This window comes from Nothobranchius furzeri, chromosome 15 (genome assembly GCF_043380555.1).
Source record: "Nothobranchius furzeri strain GRZ-AD chromosome 15, NfurGRZ-RIMD1, whole genome shotgun sequence".
NCBI classification, from domain to species: domain Eukaryota; kingdom Metazoa; phylum Chordata; class Actinopteri; order Cyprinodontiformes; family Nothobranchiidae; genus Nothobranchius; species Nothobranchius furzeri.
Window position 1 is genome coordinate 59,890,340 of NC_091755.1, and position 20,260 is coordinate 59,910,599.

General features: G+C 42.7%; 3 protein-coding genes and 1 long non-coding RNA gene across 4 annotated transcripts in view; 3 read left to right on the top strand and 1 right to left on the bottom strand.

The window, feature by feature from the left end:
* Positions 1-20,260, bottom strand: part of LOC139063350 (acidic proline-rich protein PRP25-like) — a 308,451-nt gene that overhangs the window by 83,885 nt on the left and 204,306 nt on the right. The gene's annotated exons all lie outside the window — the stretch shown is intronic.
* On the top strand, positions 676-9,814 carry prpf6 (PRP6 pre-mRNA processing factor 6 homolog (S. cerevisiae)). The gene is made up of 21 exons (XM_015968076.3): positions 676-909; positions 1,092-1,254; positions 1,335-1,453; positions 1,585-1,663; positions 1,915-2,091; positions 2,468-2,581; positions 2,660-2,754; positions 2,840-2,996; positions 3,081-3,243; positions 5,280-5,398; positions 5,502-5,720; positions 6,746-6,868; positions 6,949-7,070; positions 7,211-7,349; positions 7,435-7,554; positions 8,108-8,284; positions 8,367-8,500; positions 8,610-8,701; positions 8,824-8,938; positions 9,045-9,171; positions 9,336-9,814. The coding sequence occupies exons 1-21, from the start codon at positions 731-733 to the stop codon at positions 9,486-9,488; spliced, it is 2,886 nt and encodes a 961-aa protein (XP_015823562.1). The 5' UTR covers positions 676-730; the 3' UTR covers positions 9,489-9,814.
* On the top strand, positions 12,128-13,583 carry LOC139063407 (uncharacterized). The gene is made up of 2 exons (XR_011516770.1): positions 12,128-13,244; positions 13,336-13,583. It is a non-coding gene; the product is annotated as an uncharacterized lncRNA (long non-coding RNA).
* Positions 14,817-16,918, top strand: aar2 (AAR2 splicing factor). Its single transcript, XM_015968075.3, has 3 exons — positions 14,817-15,779; positions 15,870-16,099; positions 16,530-16,918. The coding sequence occupies exons 1-3, from the start codon at positions 15,014-15,016 to the stop codon at positions 16,695-16,697; spliced, it is 1,164 nt and encodes a 387-aa protein (XP_015823561.3). The 5' UTR covers positions 14,817-15,013; the 3' UTR covers positions 16,698-16,918.

Consider the following 20,260-nt stretch of genomic DNA (forward strand, 5'->3'; position numbering starts at 1 on the left):
GGTCCATTAGTTGTTTCTGTAAACAATGTCTAGGTAATAATTTTTTACTAAACAAACTAGAGAGGAAATGACAACAGTATGTATGAGTATTTATCTTACTCTACCCTACCTCCACTTCAAACTCTAACCCAGGACTGCCAACGTAGGAGTGAGACAGCTTTTCTTTTTTTTTTTTTTTTTTTTTTTTTTAATGAACCAGATACTGATGAGGCATTCTGCATTAGGCCAGTCAAAAATGACCGTTCTCAGTTTTGCACAACTTGAGGTGGTTCATTTAGGATGGATGAAGATACTATGATTTATCTAGTTTTTCTTTTTATATCTTAAAATTGAGTATAAATAAATATCACGTGTGTGTGTGTGTGTGTGTGTGTGTGTGTGTGTGTGTGTGTGTGTGTGTTTATGTTGTATATAAACATTGTATATATGCATGTATATAAGTATATATTTTTCCCTCATTGTACTATTTTAGACAATTGTGTTTTGGTGTTTAGAGTAGCATATCCTAAAAGATAAATACTATTTACTCAGTTTAACTTTATTCCATCTAATTGTATTTTTATTTTATTTTCTACAGTTTGGCGCACCCGTGTGGCAAACTTTAGCGGTCAATCAATCAGCCCGTCCTGTTGGGGGCGCTGTAACAGAAAACAAGAAAAAGGAAGGAGTCGAGAGCGGAAGTTAAACTGTTGTTCATCTGCTAGTGAGTGTGCACGTCGTTGCAGCAACGATGGCTACCTCTGGAGCAAAACAAACACCTAAACTTGTCTCCAAAACCAGCGCGGGGGGCACAGGGGCGAGTGGCGCGCCCCCTGTAATACCTCTTGCCTCTCCGCTTATGGGGAAAAAGAAGAAGCCGTTTCTGGGGATGCCCGCTCCGCTAGGTTACGTTCCTGGTCTCGGCAGAGGGTAAGCTAATTTGATGCTAAGTCGTTAGCTCCTCCAGTTGCGTGTTTGTTGACAACTTGAATTGTCCACCTTCTGCATGCAGTGTCAAATAAAACAACATTTTAAATACATTATAACAATGGTTTGTGCTGTTTGCAACAAAGGACAAATCTCCGATCTTAAGGGTTATGTTGCGGTTTCAGTGCCACAGGATTCACCACCCGGTCCGACATCGGTCCTGCTCGGGATGCCAACGACCCCGTGGATGATCGGCATGCTCCCCCAGGGAAGAGGACGGTTGGTGACCAGATGAAGAAGAATCAGGATGATGATGACGAAGATCTAAACGACACCAACTATGACGAGGTCTCAATAACTAAATGCTTTTGTTGGCATTTAATACTTCAGTGCATCCAGTCAATAACTCCTGTTTGCTCCTTGTACAGTTTAATGGTTACGCTGGCAGCTTGTTCTCCAGTGGGCCTTATGAAAAGGACGATGAAGAAGCAGATGCTATATATGCGGCACTTGACAAGAGAATGGATGAACGGCGCAAAGAAAGAAGGTAAACTATAAAACTAATCTACCTCTTGACCAAAAAAGACCAAACACCTACAAAATAAGTGCACAGAGCATCCCTTTTTCATCCCTGTGTTGATTTAATGTGTTTCTGATACTGTCTGTGGTTGCTCGTAGGGAGCTGAGAGAAAAGGAAGAAATAGAAAAATATCGTATGGAGCGTCCTAAAATCCAACAGCAGTTCTCAGATCTGAAGGTAAGTTTTCCACATTTATTCTATTGTATTCACGATGCCATTATTTTTAGGTATCTATCTTTAATGCATTTTGTGCAGGTTAACAGCTGACTCTGCATACTGATTTGTTTGCATTCATGTTTTTGTGCTTTTAAACAAATTTGTGATCTTATTTGCCATTTGTGAAATGGTAATGCAAAGGCACATGAAATTACAATTATTAATCTCTCTTAGGATCAGACACGCATCTCTGTTTTATCATTTAATTACAGAGAAAACTAGCAGAGGTGTCGGAGGAGGAGTGGCTGAGCATCCCTGAAGTTGGAGATGCCAGGAACAAGCGACAGAGGAATCCTCGCTTTGAGAAGCTCACCCCGGTCCCTGACAGCTTCTTCTCTAAACACCTGCAGACCGGAGAAAACCACACATCTGTTGATCCGTTACAAGGGGTTAGTAGTCATGAAAACACACTACAAGCAGGTCACCGAACATTTGTTGTAGTTTCACCTTGCCCCAGCAGGAGTCAGAATAACTGTTCAGAGATGTGCAGCCATGCATTATATTGTCAGTAAATATCTGCTTAAGAGCATCAACCTCATGTTTAAACTTGAAACTATTCATTTATCTACTTGATTTCATGCATGCAATGTTTAAATACTTTAACTGGAAACAGCAGTGTTTACTTAGACAGAGCTGGCTCCATGTTTAGTTCTGCAGAATATAAAGCATCTTTTACGTGTGTCAGTTATAGCTGTGAGAAAGGATTCAGCTTTCTTTAGCTGTTCACACACGCTGTAACACAATTCCTGCTTTCTGTCTTGGTAGCTGGGCGGTCTGAACACACCATACCCAGGCAGCATGACTCCTGGAACTGGAGACTTGGATATGAGGAAAATCGGTCAAGCCAGAAACACTCTCATGGATATGAGGCTCAGTCAGGTAGACCTATCTAAATCCTGAGCTTCTTTCACATTTATCAAGATTTTACCTGTTTTTATTGTTTTTCTCTCCACTAAGGTGTCTGATTCAGTCAGTGGACAGACAGTGGTGGATCCTAAGGGTTACCTGACAGATCTCAACTCCATGATCCCCACTTATGGAGGAGACATCAGGTATAGAAAAGTTGCCCATAGGAAAATTTCCTTTTGAAATAACTTCTTATGTGTGTTTGATGAATTACACCTAAATCTCACCCAGCGACATCAAGAAGGCTCGCCTGCTGTTGAAATCTGTGAGAGAGACTAATCCCCATCACCCGCCGGCCTGGATTGCTTCTGCCAGGCTTGAAGAGGTGACGGGCAAGCTGCAGGTCGCCAGGAACTTGATCATGAAGGGCACAGAGATGTGTCCTAAGGTAAAAGGGGTGTCTGCTTTGGTTCCATGCACAAAGGCTAGATGCTGATAACCTTCAATAACAAAATATCTCTCTCTTAACCAGAGTGAGGACGTGTGGCTAGAGGCAGCAAGGCTCCAACCTGGTGATACGGCTAAAGCTGTGGTTGCTCAGGCTGTTCGCCACCTCCCACAGTCTGTCCGCATCTACATCAGGGCTGCTGAGCTCGAAACAGACATCCGTGCTAAGAAGAGGGTCCTCAGAAAGGGTAAGGCTTTTAATTTTGCTTTCTCTGTCTGCAACTATCATCAGAAGCTTCTCACTGCTTTGTGGTTATAAACGGAGGTTCACGTTCCTTCCCAGCAGCTCGTGTGTGAATGAGTTTGATTCTGCTGCGAAAAGGACGACACTCATTTCTCCAGGGCTGAAATTCAAAGCCAGTCTCAATCTGTTGATTGTCTCATGAAATCACCCTCACAAAGCTATCGGAGTTACACTTGGCTGCTGTGTTTCTGGCTCCTTGTCAAGGCCAGGCTCTGTGCTTAACCAGGGTGTCAGTGCCCCGACACACACATGCACACACAGGCTCACGCGTACCAATATTTCCCAGCAGCATACCCGACTGACAGAGATGGATGGAAGTTTCCTCTTGAGGAAGAGCCCTCTCCGCCTCTACTTGTTCAAACGCCTCTGCTCTGCTTTACTTAATTGCACAAAAAACACACCGCTAACTTTATTACACTTTAATGCAAACACACCACCATCACACACACTGCATTTCATTCGTCTTGACTAAGTAATTTTCTTTTGGAAAGAGCATTCTGGGGTTTTGAAATATGTAGAACCAGAAAATATTAGTAAATTCAGAGTCACATTATTAGATGCTGCTGATTTGAGAATCGGTGCACAAATGGTGCCACTGAATAAATAACTTCCCCACTCAGGCTCTATACCATGTTTAATTGCAGATCCCAGCTGTTAATTTGTTATTCCTGAGGCGTTTAGGCTAGTAAAACTGTTAAAGGCTAAAGGATTCTGCTTCTGACTGATGATTCTGGACCCAAGCAATGTGAAGATTGCGTTAGGTTTATTGTAAACTGTGTTTGTACGGCCTGTTAGGATTGTTAGATTGGTAAAATAGTTCCAGTGCTGTTTTTGTTTTTTAAGAGCAAAGTGTTGCAGGTCTCCTACAGCTCAGGAACAATTGTCATGACAGCAGTCGGTGTTTACATTAGGGCTGCAACTAACGACTATTTTAATAGTCGACTAGTCACCGACTATTGAAACCATTAGTCGACTAATCTGATAATTATTACATTTTTCTTAAATTTAGCACGAGATTGCTTTAATTATGTGAAACATGATAATAAACACAAGAAAGACGTGTCCTTCAATGGAAAATGCATATCTTATTAAACTTTGCTGCTGATAGGCCAATTCATACTAAAAGTAAATAAAAATTCCCCGTCTAACACCAAGTAGGCACAGCGCTCAGTCAGTATAGACATAAATGCATAAATAAAATTAAAATACTTTTGTCGGGCATAACATGAAATCTCTCTTTTTAATAAGCGAAAGTACATTTAAAAAAATGTACAACGTGCATCCAAAACAAAACATATTGGCTTTCGTGTTGTTTAAATCTTACCGCGGTGAGTCAGACTCTGTTTCATTCAACTGTCCGACGTGCTTTCTCTTTAAGTATTCGTGCATCAGCGAGGTGCTGCCGTGATACGCGAGGGCTGCTTTGCAAATAATGCAGGTAATCTTTTTATTCGCCGAATCCAGGCTAGACTGCTCCCAAACTTTAGATGTTTTGGTATGCGTAGCTGCTGTGTTGGACGCCGCCACTTCTGTTAGTTGGCGCTCAGCAGAGAAGCTATTGCGCATGTGCGACGCTCTGCAGAGATTGTAATGAAGCGAGATGCCTCACTCGGTCGGGAAAAACATGCCTGGCGAAAACGTCAACTATGAAGTTCATTGTCGACTATCTCTACTGTCGATATTTGTCGACAACGTCGACGAATCGTTGCAGCCCTAGTTTACATAACTGATGTGAAGAGATGCGGATGAATCTCCAATGCTGCTGAGTCATTTTTATCATGGAACTGAACTTTTATTGGACTCTTTCCATCTGAGGCAAGAGTCTCATGTTGGTGTAGTGATATTGGTCTGACTCTAAAAGGAGACCATTCCTCCCCACCTATTCTGAAGCCACCACGTTTGAAAGGAATAATTTTCTTTGAATATATGGTAATACGTTAGAAAATCACTTAGTGTTTGTGTGACTTGTTTCACTTTAAGCCTTGGAAAATGTATCGAAGTCAGTTCGGCTGTGGAAGACGTCTGTGGAGCTGGAGGAGCCGGAGGATGCGCGGATCATGCTCAGCAGAGCGGTGGAGTGCTGTCCTACAAGTGTGGAGGTATCATTCACTCATGCAGACGGCTTTCTAACTGGAATCATGTTGGACTGAGTGTCACACACAGTGGCATCACATATAAATCTTCCTATGTGTTTAACTTTAGCTGTGGCTGGCGCTGGCTCACCTGGAAACCTACGAGAACGCCCGTCGGGTCTTGAATAAGGCTCGAGAGAATATCCCCACTGACCGCCACATCTGGATCACAGCTGCAAAGCTGGAGGAGGCCAACGGCAACACTCAGATGGTGGAGAAGATCATCGACAGAGCTATCACCTCTCTGAGGGCAAACGGCGTGGAGATCAACAGAGAGCAGTGGATCCAGGTTTGTTGGAAGAAGTGGACGCATGAAGACACGAACGCTGACTCGCTACCATCGTTTTGATCTGCGTTTGGCTGATCTCTAGGATCAAGGCCCCTTGAACGCACCATCACTAGTTATATGAAAATAATCCAAGCCAGCAGCAGCAAAGCTTCCATGTGGAAGTTTTTACTTCATTATCCCAGTTTTTAGAAATTCAGAGAAAAAGAGAGCAGATTGTGTTGTAATGTTCTTTCTAAGATGCGCTAACAGAAGCTTCAGTTACTTTAATGCTTTTATTCTTGTAACTTTGGACAGTCTTTCCTTTTTTTTCGAGCTAAATCCAACATCTCAATACGTTGATACTGTACCTTTAAATCTTGGAAAGACTGCATGGTGTGCCATTTCTGGATGCGATCCACTTTGATAGCATGCCAGTAAGTTGGCACCGTGCCTCGCAGTTGTTTCATCTGGATGCAACAAAAACAAAGCAGATCTTCTGACTGACGTTTAGTTTATCGTTCAGTTCTTTTGCAATCGTGGCCTTTTCCACAAACCTCCCTTTGATTGTTGATTTCCTCAGCAACTTCAGCTTGTTAGGGAGATAAACAAAACTGGTGAAGTTTTCTGTGGGAAGTCTGACAAAAAAAGTCCAAAAGAAGAATTAGAATAAATACACTTAGTTTATATAATCCCAGTAAATAACATTTTAAACTCATGTTAAATTAATTACATATATATTTTTTCAGCTTTAAACAAGCTGCTGCTTTGCTTTTCCAACAACAACAAGCCTCGGGTCTATCTGGGTCTAGATCAGATAACTAGATAAGTTCAAGTTATAAACTGTTGGTCATCTACACGATATCAATGAGTAACCGGAGTCACTTTTAGGTCACGTCTCATTGCCTCCAACACCAGGTGTGCTGGTATTTCCATGATCCCAATATCGTTCCTGGCTTACTGTGTGGCCATTCAGTTCAAGCCTTCGTTTTTGCATTCTTCTTCACCCAGAGTATCTTCCCTCCTAAAAGCCTCTGCTTGACCCGCAGGATGCAGAAGAATGTGACAAAGCAGGCAGCGTGGCGACTTGCCAGGCTGTGATAAGGGCCGTCATCGGGATCGGCATTGAAGAGGAGGACCGCAAACACACCTGGATGGAGGATTCAGACAGCGTGGGTTTGGAAACACGTTTTCAGATCCTCATAACTATACTGATAATCTTCTTTTAAGGTGTTTTCTGTTTGTTCGTCAGTGTGTTGCTCATGGAGCGCTGGAGTGTGCCAGGGCCATCTACGCCCACGCCCTGCAGGTGTTCCCCAGTAAGAAGAGCGTCTGGCTCAGAGCGGCCTACTTTGAGAAGAACCACGGCACCAGGTCACCAGTTTGGTCCATGACTGATGACAGCTACTTAACCTCCTCCCATCCTTATTTATTCTCACTCTTCTTGTTTTCGCTCTTCTGTTTTTACACCGTGACCGCTTCCATCCATCATCCCTCTGTGGCTCCTACTTCAGAGAGTCTCTGGAGGCCCTGCTGCAGAGAGCCGTGGCTCACTGTCCTAAAGCAGAGGTCCTGTGGCTGATGGGTGCCAAGTCCAAGTGGCTGGCTGAAGACGTGCCAGCAGCTAGAAGTATTCTTGCTCTTGCCTTTCAGGTGATGCTGAAACCATGTTGCCTGTGTCTGTGCCCTGTGCCTGGATCAGACCTGATCTCTTTCTCCTTTATGTTGTTTATGCTAGGCTAACCCCAACAGTGAGGAAATCTGGCTGGCTGCTGTCAAACTGGAGTCTGAGAATAATGAGTATGAGAGAGCCCGTCGACTGCTGGCCAAGGCTCGCAGCAGCGCGCCGACCGCTCGGGTAATGATGGAGAAACACGTTCTAGTGTCGTGACTCCAGTTTGAAGTCTTGGATTTTAATTAGAAATGAGCCACAGAAGATCGAAACTTTGTTTTTATCACCTTAAGTTTCAGTCTGTGTCCTATTGTGACCTCTTACCCGGGTTGACTCAGTGTTTTTATTTTTATTTTTTTAAATAACAGCTTGATTAATAAGTTTATTGTCTTTAACGTGTGTAAACAAGTGTTTCTGAACCTACAGTCAGTCAGCAGCACCCAGGATGGCACATTCTGTTAGCGGGTCTCTTAAACCGTCACTCAGCCTCCCTGCTGACCTGGATTCCCTCCTGTTTGATTCCCATGTTGAGCGCTGACAGACGTGACAGCGAGCATACTTTAATGTTGGCAAAGCTGATGCTTTTGTCTGATAAGATATCTTTTAGGTGTTAATAAACCATCCAGACTGTCAAAGGGAGGCACAATTAACTGGATGTGCTTCATACAGGGATTATTTTTACATAATCGATCTAGGACTTTAGTCTGACAGACCAGCGGTATTATTTTACTCTGCACAGGTGTTTATGAAATCTGTCAAGTTGGAGTGGGTGTTGGGAAACATAGAAGCTGCCCAGGAGCTGTGCACCGAGGCCCTCAAACACTATGAGGACTTCCCCAAGCTGTGGATGATGCGAGGACAGATAGAGGAGCAGTGTGAGAGCATGGACAAGGCCAGGGAGGCGTATAACCAAGGGGTGAGGCGGGGGCTGGAGTCTTTACCACGCGAACAAAGGATCATGGGAGTTGATGTTTTTGTGTGTTTTTTGGTTGCCGTAGCTGAAAAAGTGTCCCCACTCGGTGCCCCTGTGGCTGCTGCTGTCTCGGCTAGAAGAGAGGGTGGGACAGCTGACCAGAGCCAGAGCCATCCTGGAGAAGGCTCGACTCAAGAACTCTCAGAGCCCGGAGCTGTGGTGAGGAAACCCAACCGCAACACAAACCATTCAAATGATTCATTCACTCTAAGATCTAATATTCACAATGAAGTTGTGTAACTAATATAAAGTCCTGTGTGTGGGTCAGGCTGGAGTCTGTCAGACTGGAGTTCAGGGCTGGACTGAAGAACATTGCCAACACATTAATGGCCAAAGCCCTGCAGGAGTGTCCAAACTCGGGTAAATGTGACGTCCTGACGACCTCTGAAACTGTTCCAGAAAAAAAAAAACATATAAGAAAGGCTTCTGTTGGGTTCCTTAATGTCCTATTCTTTATTTCTGTTGTCATTTTCTGATCAAAGGCATCCTGTGGGCTGAGGCGGTGTTCTTAGAGGCCAGACCCCAGAGGAAGACAAAGAGTGTGGATGCCCTGAAGAAGTGTGAACACGACCCCCACGTGCTGCTGGCTGTGGCAAAGTATGGCTTTTTAGTCCAGATCCACCTTAACAGTTCAGTTTTAATGTTTTTATTTTTTATAACAAACTCTAGCTGGTCTTCAGATGCACATTTCTGCATGTTGCAGATTGTTCTGGAGTGAACGTAAGATCACCAAAGCTAGAGAGTGGTTCCTCAGGACGGTGAAGATCGAGCCAGACCTGGGAGATGCTTGGGCTCTGTTCTACAAGTTTGAGCTGCAGCATGGCACAGAGGTACAGATTTTAGGTCGAGACTACAATCACACCACTTAGAGTCCCTAAATATTTATGTGTTTGTCTCACGGTGTTTTATTCCTACTGAGTAGTCTTAACCCTCAAACCGGATTGCGAATAAGCTGCTTGGTGGATGTTTAACCTCGCTGCTTTCCACCCATCAGGAGCAGCAGGAAGAAGTGCGAAAGCGATGCGAGAATGCCGAGCCCCGTCATGGAGAGCTGTGGTGCGCTGAGTCCAAACACGTCCTGAACTGGCAGAAGAAGACAGGAGAGATATTGATGCAGGTAGCAAGCAAGATCAAGAACACCTTCTGAGACGGAAACACCTGGAGGACGCTGGCAGTCACCTGTCCAGCTGTTATGGACATGCTTGTTCTCTACCAGGACTTCACAGATGTTTGTATTTGTTTACCGAAACAGAACTCAGCATATTTTAATTAAAAGTTTCTCTATAAACATCAGAGTGAGTGATCACCCCATCCCTGAAGTGAAAATGTTAATGCATCTGGCAGAAGTGACTGTTTTTGTGGAAGCGTTGCTTAGTGACACCAGATGGATCAAAGTCGTTGCTCGGACATTTGTTTTTTTATTGTTTTGTCTTTTGTAAAGTAAAACTCCCACCAGGTGTGTTTAAACTACTAGATGGTGTCTTTTGAGTTTTAATGTTTTTCTCTCTTCCACCCTCGTTATAATGATTCCATCACCATGCACCAGGCTAGATTAACATTAAATCTAGATTAATATGCTAGTCCCGTATCATCCCCACTCACATTCATTCAGCAGCATTCTCGTTTATTTATTTTTTAACTGAATCTTCCAGTCTCATAAACACGTCCCAGACTTTTTGACGCATTTGCTGAATAAAACCACCTTCCTAAGAAGGAATAAGGATTGTTGGTGTTCTGCTGCCAGCTCAGCCGGTGACAGGTTCAAATTTATTTTGCGGAATGAACCAAACTTCTTTTTGTTAAGGATCATTGGTCCAGAGGATGCTGCTGTTGCTAATCTGTCTCTTGTATCTGATGTGCTTCAGTGCAGCTGGACGTCATAGTTGGTGTTCTGGCTTTTGCCTGATCAGATGATTGCTGCAGACTGTTATAGTAAAGTATCTCAGCAGAATCCTGGGTTGTCCAGTATAAAATAAAGTCGGCCGAAGCACTTGCTGTCGTTTCTGCTCTCTCGTGTTTGTCTTTGGATCACTTGATGCACAGTTTGTTTACTTGGAAAGCAAAATATCTTCAGCAACATTTTAGGTTCTTAGTTTTTTTCAACCTGGACCAAGAAAACAGCTGTAAACTTCTTTTTAAACGGAAGGCATGGAAACCTAAAATCCAATAAAAATGACCCCAAATGCTTGCTGTACAAGGTGGGCTCAGGTAAACGGAGGAATGTTGGTTATGTCCAGCATGATCTGTTTGTTGTTGAAATGTGATACATAGCTCCCATCCAGTAAACCAGTATCAACTTTATGACCGCTTGATCTGGTTTTACAAAACCATTACATCCGGTATTTGTTCTTTTTCAAATGTCAAACTGTCTTTGATGTTTGCCCACAGCTGGGCGCCTGGCTTTGTCTCCGTGGAGGTTTCCCAAACCCTCCGGTACCTAACCATGTTCTCTCAACCGAAACGAGGAAGACAGAACAAGGTGATAAATTGCAGATTTCTGTGGGACTTGATCGGACTGGAGTTTGATGAAATCCTATGCCCATCAGCAGCCATCCATGACGGGGATGGAAACACAAGCAGCTGTCGCGTTGGAAACCACGGAGCACCTCCTCGGACGTCTCGCCGCCACCTTCCTAACCTCTGCTCTAGAGGAAGCACAGAAATACTGAAGCAAAAAAGGTTTGGTAAATGAGACTCGCTGAGATAACCCTTCGGATCTCCCAGACACCGACAGAGATGGGTTTGCTCGTCTGAAGATCCTGAAGAACATGATAAATGGTGTGTGCCGCCGTGCGTATTTACGCGCCGCAGGACCATGGTAAATCCGGATCAGTAACATTAGTCAATAGAGAGTAATCGCTGTGTTTATGGCATTGTATTATGATTTAAACTCTCTTCTCTGTGAGGGAATGCGGGTTGGTTTGTGTCGTAGCAGATATTTATCCTGGTGAACATCTTTCTTTGTCCCATTTGTTTCCATTCCCTCTACCCACCATCAGTGTCTGACCGGAACCCTGCTGCGGAGTGTCCTGGTGCTTCTGTTGCTGGCCAGCTGCTGTGGGAGAAAAAGGTGCAACTACAACGAAATACTGGGCTCCTACAGTGAAGTCATCTTTGTTGAGCTGCAAAATCTGGTATGGCAACAAAGCTGAGTCCAGAAGTTCAACACATTCAGCTTTTTTATTTTTTAACTTAGTTAACTTATTTTCAGTTAGAAAATGATTATCTTCATGAACTGTGATAGGCTGCCCTCCAGTGTTTACTTCTTAGAGCTCATCTTCTCCACAAACGTGTTTTAAAAATTATTATTATTATTTTCAACCACCACGTTTTGCTTCTTCTTGCAGAATTTGACTGTATCAGATAACCCCATGAAACGGAAACGGAGAGACCCTTGTCTCTCCAGGAAGGCAAGTAGCACTCCGTTTAATCCCTCCTGGAGGTTTTTCTGTGGAAAATAGGTTTCAGTGGTAAAAAAAAAAAAAAAAAAAGTTTCAATAAGAAAAAAGTCATAAAAAACAATATCATCAACATCAGGAAGAAATGTAAAAAAGGGGAGAAATATAAAAAAATACATTATGATTTTATTACTTTTAAACATACTTGATAATTTCGCACAGGCTAGTGCACATAGTGTGGTCTCTTTCATGGCTTTTATGTGCAAAATTCCACAAAAGAATACACAAAGAGACCAATGTTTCTCAAATGATATCTGAGGTTCAGTTAATCCATCCATCCATTTTCATCTCATCGTGAGGAGAGTAACAAAAGCAGAGAGGCCCAGACTTCTCTCTCTCCAGCAACTTGGAGCCAACTCCTCTGGGGGAATCCTAAGGGAGGCGTCTTGACCATGCCTGAGCTACCTCAAATGGCTCCTCTTAATGTGGAGGAGCAGCGGATCCGAGCCCCTCCCGGATGACCAGCTTCTCACCCTATCTAGCCACCCTGCAGAGAAAACTAATTTTGTCCGCTTGTATCCACAATCTCATTCATTCGATCACTACCCAAAACTTCTGACCATAGTTGAGGGTAGGAACGTAGGTCGACTGGTAATTTGAGAGCTTCATCTTCTGGCTGAGCTCTCTCTTCACCATGACAGACCGGTACAACGCCCACATCACGGATCACTGCAGGCGCAGCACAAATCCGCCTATCGATCTCGCACTCCATCTTTCCCTCACTTGTGAACAAGACCCTGAGATACTTAAACTCCTCCACTTGGGGCAGGATCTCGTCCCTGACCTGGAGAAGGCATTCTACCATTTTCCGACTCAAGACCATTGTCTTGGATTTAGAGGAGCTGATTCTCATCCCAGCTGCTTCACACTCGTCTGGGAAGCGCTCCAGTGAGAGCTGGAGATCACGTTCTGATGAAGCCAACAGGACCACATCATCTGAAAAAAAAGCAGAGACTCAATCCTTAGGCCACAAAAAATGGACCCCCCCCCCAACACCTTGGCTGCACCTAAATCATATCTATAAAATTCAGTTCAATTTATTAATCTTCCAACTTTCTGCTGTTATTAAAAATACTGTTTACAGACATTCTTACAAATAAGTCTTTGATGTTGTTATGTTATGTGACCCAGTACGTCCTTCAGGTTCAGCACCATGGAGAGGGTACTTCACACGTACTGATAATCTCATATTAGAGGTCTGTCAAGTGCAGGACATTTAAGGAAATATTAAAATCTTCCTCAACATTGTTAAATATAAAACTTGTTTAAGATTCTCAACTTTATTTTTTTCCTTCTTTTGGCAGGTCGGTCACATCCTGGTGTCCATCTATGGTCTGACGCAGCAGATAAGGTGTCAGAGGAGTGGGAAGCAGACATCTGATCTGGAGAAGCCAGTTGAGAGCATGGAGCAGCTCATCCTTCAAAACTGCAATCCTACTTATTTGGTAGCAAAATTACTTTAATAATTCAGGTTTATAGTCTTTAATTTCAATGACTGACAATGCAAGCCTTATGTTTCTTCTTGCATTCTTTAAGACAGAGACAACTTCTTGCTCAACTGTTCGGAAAATACAAGGAAAGAAGAGGAAGAGGAAATTATTCATCAACATAATCAAATTACTGATTACTTGTTGGCAAAAACTTCAGAGCAGCTACAAATCTAAGTAGGGTCTGGTGTGACTGGTAACTTCTCACAAAAACACCAGTTTAAGTATATTCACAGCACCGTGATATGACCCTTTTTGCAAAGATAGCTGATAATAAACATGAATGTTAAGTTCTCATTAGTGTTCTTGCTCTTTCTGCATTTGTTAGCATTGCTCCTTGTTATGTTGTTATAGTTTCATTGTAACCACAAATAAGCTAAATGCAAATATTCAGCATTATGCACATTTCAAAGTCTCATGTGATGTGTTTGTGAGTCAAACGTAAATGTGTCTCTGTGTGTTATCCTGTGAATTCAATGTCAGATTTTCTTCATAAAAATATTAAGAAAACAACAAAAATAATTTATATTATTCTCTTCTTAATGTTAGTTAGTATTTAGAGAGTCCCACCTTTGATAATTCCAAAAGGCCATTGCAAATTATTTTTTTAATAATTCAAAGGAACTGGTGCTTTTAAAAGAGAAGAGGAGATGGGACATTAATGCCCTCTGGTGGCACAGAGATGAACTACAGTCTAGTTCAATTAAAAAAAACTTTTTTGCATTATCATTATCATCATCATCATCATCATTATTATTATTATTATTATTATTATTATTATGAAAAACATCCCATTTTTGTCTTATTGGGGATGATGGAGGACTAGAAAGAGCAATCACAAAAATTTAATTAGCGCAAACACTTCCTGTAAATTATTACAAAACATGACATGTCTGAGTTAACAAGAGAGGAACTCGCAGCCTCTAGCTGTCTTTTTTATTAAGCTAAAAACCCAATTGAAATATTTTCGACATTTCCAAATCAGTCTTGTTCACAATCACTCCTTCCAATGGGTATTGCATAGAACAGTCCAACATAAATATTGACAATAATAATAAGTAAAACATTTTATAATGAAATTTTGCCAGAATATAATCTTACTAATTTAAAGGGCAATGTAAAATAAATGTACTGCAATGGAAAATGTTAATCCTGAGTACATAAAATAAATAGTTTTTAAACAGTCTTATAAATTTATTTTAGCGAGTTTTGCTCATTGTTGGGCTTTTTACATAGCAAAAGCGATTACAGCATCAATTCTGCCACTGCGAAAAAAATCTGCTTTAAAATCTTTTTATTGCTTCATTTTCCCAAACCTAAATTTCTAAAAAGATATATTAAGAAAAACTTGGAGGCCAAGTTGTGCAAAAGAGCGGAACTGTTCTAATGAGACACTGTTTCCACCCTGAGCATTTATTTTGTTACACAGATTTCCGGCAAACGAAATAGCAGCGTTGTTGTTTGGAACGTCCACTAGTGTAACTGTAGGTACAGTTTGTTTTTATAAGTGGACGCGTAGACCGTAAAATGGGGTTTTTCGAAATGTAATTAGTTTTTTTTACTTTATTGATAATCTTCGCTGCTTAAATAAGATACTTTAAAACCCTAAAATTAGCATTCGCGTTCAAATACGGAAACACTTGAATGATGAACAGCTCACGTAGCACCTGAGAGAATTTACGCATGTTTCTCAGTAAATATAGTTTGTAGATTAGTAGTAAACAAAGATGGCCAGCAGCAGCTCTTCGAACATGGATCCAGATGTTGCTTGGTCGTTATTTGAAGAAGGAGCTACTTTGGTTCTGCTGGGTGTTCCTCAGGGCACCGAGCTTGGGATTGACTGCAAAAGCTGGCAGGTTGGTCCTCGGTTTCGTGGTGTTAAGATGATCCCCCCTGGTTTACACTTCCTCCATTACTGCTCTGTAAACTCGCCAAGCTGTGGTGGAGAAATCGGTCCTAAAACGGGTCTTTTCCTCACCCTGAAACCAAGAGAAATTCTCCTGGCCAACTGGGATCCCAAAGAAGAAGATCTGGATTTCTCAGCCTCCAGGAATGAAGAGGAAGTGAACAGGATCCGGGGGACTTTGCGGGAGCTGGATCCCTTCTTGGGCCCTTATCCCTATGAGGTCATGAGGAAGTGGGTGTCTCTCACCGATCACATCAGCGAGAAGCTGGCCAGTGACTTACAGCCTCTGACGGGTCGAATCTGCGCCTTCAGTGATGTCGTCCCCGAGCTTCAGTTCAGACACACAAAAGACAGGGCAGAGCAGCCGAGGAACGACACGGCCTGCCAGAGCATGAAAGAGGGACTGGACAGGCTTCCCAAAATGAAGCACAGAGAAGGGACTGAACTGCGCTTTTCAGTTATTCCCAAAAAGACCTACCCTCCTGGGGCTACTCCAGCTGAGATCACGAAATGCAGCATGGACTTGAGCTATGCCCTGGAGGGGGTTCTGGAGAAGAAATACGAGAACCAGCCTCTAAACTTGCTTGGTTTGTGTCACAAAGATTAATGCACTGTTACAAGAATGCAACTGCCTAATGCCTATGCAACTAAATATCTGAATCTCAAATCTCTTCCAGGTGAGCTGCAGTTTGCTTTTGTGTGTTTCTTGATTGGGAATGTGTACGAGGGCTTTGAGCACTGGAAGAGCCTCCTGGCTCTGCTGTGCCGCTCGGAGGAGGCCATGAGGAGGAGGAAGGAGCTCTATCTGGGACTCATCACTGTGCTCTACCACCAGCTCGGAGAAGTCCCTCCTGACTTCTTTGTTGACATTGTGTCACAGAACAACTTCCTCACCAGCACGCTGCAGGTACAGCAGATGTGCAACAGCTGCACGCACAATGTTAGGGAAATATTCAAAATGTTTCTGAATCAGAAAAGAGCTGTCACTAGAGGCACAAACATCATGTTTTTATTTCTTGTGACCCTAAATTGTTTATAAATGTAACAAACAACTTGTACATTTCAGACCGGATATCCATCATTTTCCAGCATTTCCAGCCTTCATTTAAAACTATAAAAGGTAGCAGGGGACATGAATCCTTTCAACGAGGTCTTTAAGTAATATTTTCATTTAAAATCTGTCTTCAATTTTTTTTTCTTCTTTCAAAATGATTTTTAAGCAGCTACAAGATGGAAAATCTACTAGAGCAAGAATTAGGGTCCCATATTTTGTTTCTATTTGATCTCAAACTGGTGTTCTTCATTGGGGATTATTAAATCGACTTTTTATCTTGCAGGATTTTTTCCAGTTTGCCACTGGACCTGGTGTGGATGGGATCCTACAAAAGAAGGCAGAGAAGTTCAAAACCCACCTAACCAAGAAGTTTCGTTGGGATTTCGATGCAGATTTGGACGACTGTGCACCTGTAGTGGTGGAGCTGCCTGAAGGCGTCACAGTGGACTAATTCTCCCATCGTGCAGTTTCTCCTCTTGGCCTCATACCGGTTCTACAGCAGCACACTGCCACGGTTGTTCTGTGTGGTTCCAACATGTCTTCTATTGTTTGTCTTTTCATAAGGAGAAGATAATATGTTCACGAATCATCTGTAGTGATGTAGTCAGAGAGAGGAGAGGTTTGATCTGAGGTCTGGTGGTTTTTATATTAAATAAAGTCAGTAACAATTTATTTTGTTTTATTTGTATAGTTGTTTCAAAAGAACATTTACATTCTACCACATTATTGGAAAGTTTTGAACAGTAGTTCATGAATCTATGAACAAATCTAAACATGCAAGACATCATATGCGTAACATTTGTTTCAAAATAAAGCACTATTGTCCAACAGGAAAGTGGGAACATATTTATATAAAGCAACCATGTGGTCAGGTTGCCCCTGAACGTCTCCCTAGTGAGGGGCTTTCCAGACACATCCAACCTGGAGAAGACCCAGGACACGCTGGAGGGACTGCGTCAGCTGGCCAGGCACTGCCTTAGGGTTCCCTTAGAGTAGCTGGCCCAAGTGGCTGGGGAGAAGGAAGTCTGGGCCTCGGCTTAGGCTGACCTGACCCGTGACCTGACTCTGGATAAGCGGCTGCAAATGGATGGATGAATGTCAGCCTCTTTTAATTATCATGAATGTTTAACATGTCCACTAGGGGGAACTGGAGGACTGGTTTTCACTATGAGCTCCTTTTAGTTTAGTCGGTTTTCAAAAACCACACAATAAAGGTTCTGTTTATAAAAGCAGGAACACCTCAAGATCCTACCAGGTTTTCAAACCTCAAACCTATCAAATACTTTTTTTTTTTCATATAAGCTGATAATTAAGAAGATGTGTGTTATGCACTGACTGGATCTGGATAACAAACACAGATCTATCTCTCTGTGTCCCCCTGCCAATATCTGATTGGACAAATCTTGTCCAGTCTCATCACTTCACACATTTCAACTCAGCCCCTATCCCTCCTGAACTTTTTTTTTACTCCCAATCAGATCTCCTGGTTGACGTTAAAGTTCAATGAGTCAGTTTTAAACCACTGAGCTGCAGTGAAAAGGACAAAAGCCGTTTAATGCAGCTAATGTGAATGGATGGTTTGTTCCTGTGGGTGAAGATCCAAATGTCACAACAAGAAATGCATCCTCTACCCAGAAGTCAGATGCTGTTGTGAAACAGATAGTAATGTAACTGGTGACCCCACCCCCAAATTAATGCCCGGCATTTCTGATTTTGTGGTCTTGTGAACCCAGCCTGTCCCTGGTTTTTATTTCCCTTTTGAAAACAATCAGATGGAGAGAATGGCTTGGAACACGTGGTGGAAACACATCGGCACAACACAGGGAAGGGAATGCATGCCAAAGATTCGTAGATGGATTTTCCTCTCTGGGGATAAAATTATGGACATTGCCAAATGATACAGCCATGCAAATGACCCTGATGGGATGTCCTTGGCATTCCAGACCCTTCATTAGTGCAGGAATGACACACAGTCAGCAGACAACTCATCACTCTCTTCTGTGCTGCGTGCACCCCTTCACCTTTAGAGGACAGCTTCCTGTTATCCCGGTATGACAGATATTTTCCGGCAATAATCTGTGGTGAATGTTTTGTTTGGTGCAGCTAACCCAGAAAGTAAAGCACAGTCAGAAACACACTGCACTGATTGGGCTGAACCTCAAAGCCTCGCAGGGCCCGTCAGTCATGGTGGAGCTCTCCTCGTAGACGTGAGCGTGCCATTCCCATGGAGCTTGCTGGCTTCTCACTCTGCCAATGTAAACACATGCGCCTGTGTCTTTTTCTCAACCAGGCAGCCACCCCCTACCCATCCCTCTGCATGGCAGAGGTCACTAAACGTGCACTCACTCATGCACGTGTGCAACTTCCTGCCCATAAATTTACTGATTTTGGTGTTACTTTGTTGCTGATTGAACAAATCCAATGTGTTATTATGTTTACATGGATTCATTTGTACATTTATGTTGTAATTCTGGTTAAATAAGTATTTTTAAATCATGGATCAAATGTTGGCGTCCCTATTTGGATTAAAACAGCAATTTTTTGCATTGTATTTGTATTTCTTCTCAAACATCAGCTTTTTTAGTGATATTTCTAGTAATGGAAAAAAAATCAAAGTCCTTTCTTACACACAATCACACGTGAAAACTGGCCAAAACAGAAAACCGTAAACACCAAAGACTTAGTTTTCTTCTGAGGGAAAGCATTTCTGCATTTCTGTAAGAATAAACCCTGGACTCTGTCTCCTTTTCAGTCATTCTGTGAGGATTTGCTGCTGTGTTTGGGATTGTTGCTTATTTTCATGACCCAGTTTCAGTCCAGCTTCAGTTCTCAGACAGATGGTTTGACATTTGGGGAGATCATGGTTGAAGAAATGACTCCATGGTTCTCTGATCGTTCATTCATTTCATGTAAACAGTTTTTTACTGTTATGGGTCGATTTGATATAGTTGAGTCCAGTCCAGGATGAGAAGAGGGGGCATCTGGGAGGGTCACCAGTTCACAGCAGAGATGTGATGAGCTAAACACTTCACTTAAGAGTGAATTACTCCTAATTTAGATTTAACATCCCAGAAGCTGGATGCTACATCTATTGTTTATTCCTGAAGAAGCAGTAAAGACAGTTACCACTGTGCTTTAAACTTTTTGTAAAACATCTGATAACACAAAAGTCGTTTAATGGTTTTCTCCAGATGTTAACATCTCGTAGTGGTAGGTGTTGTTTAACTGAACCAGATAAAGGTTAAACGACTTGCTCCCATGAATTCAAAGAGATAATTAGAGAAAAATTTGTGCCTTTAAATCCACAGAGTGGATCCAGTTTCCTGTTCACACGCAGCCACGTCCAGCTGCTGTTCGCTCCCACATTCTCACCGTGAACAAAGTCCGTTTCATTAGAAACACTGATGACCGGGGTGTGTTCCTCCTGTAATCCCTCTGTTGCCTCAGTATCACAGACGCTTCACATGTTTGACTTACGTGACCCTATAGTGAGTCAGGCACGTGTACATTTTCCCAAAGTGTGCGTGTGAGTGTGCAGGGTGGACTCGTGCACATTCTGAGCTCCGGTGCTCAGAAATATGTTGGGAGGGTGCTGAAGGAGGCGACGCACGAGGTTAAATATACCTTTTGGAAATCAGAGAGAGAGTGAGAGAACAATCTGCTCTGTTATGGTGATCTGCTGAAGTGATTAAAGGCAGGAGCTAAAAACAAGGCGGTGGACCTTTGAGGTCCCGTCAGCAGGCATGTGTTTCTTTCTGATCACGTCCCATGAGGACACAACAGCTGGCCAATAAATTTTACAGCCCGAGTCGTTAAATTTGTGGAGGCAAAAGGCGTACAGGCTTTGCTTCGCACACACAGACCCCACTGAGGAAGTGATCACCTCGGCTGTCACCTCTCATTGTTGTCACAGATCTCATAAAAACGTCTGCATTTGAGCTTTATTTGATTTTTGGGAGCTTAACAAAACATTGGGTGGTCATTCTGAATCAAACACAGCTCATGTAAACAAAA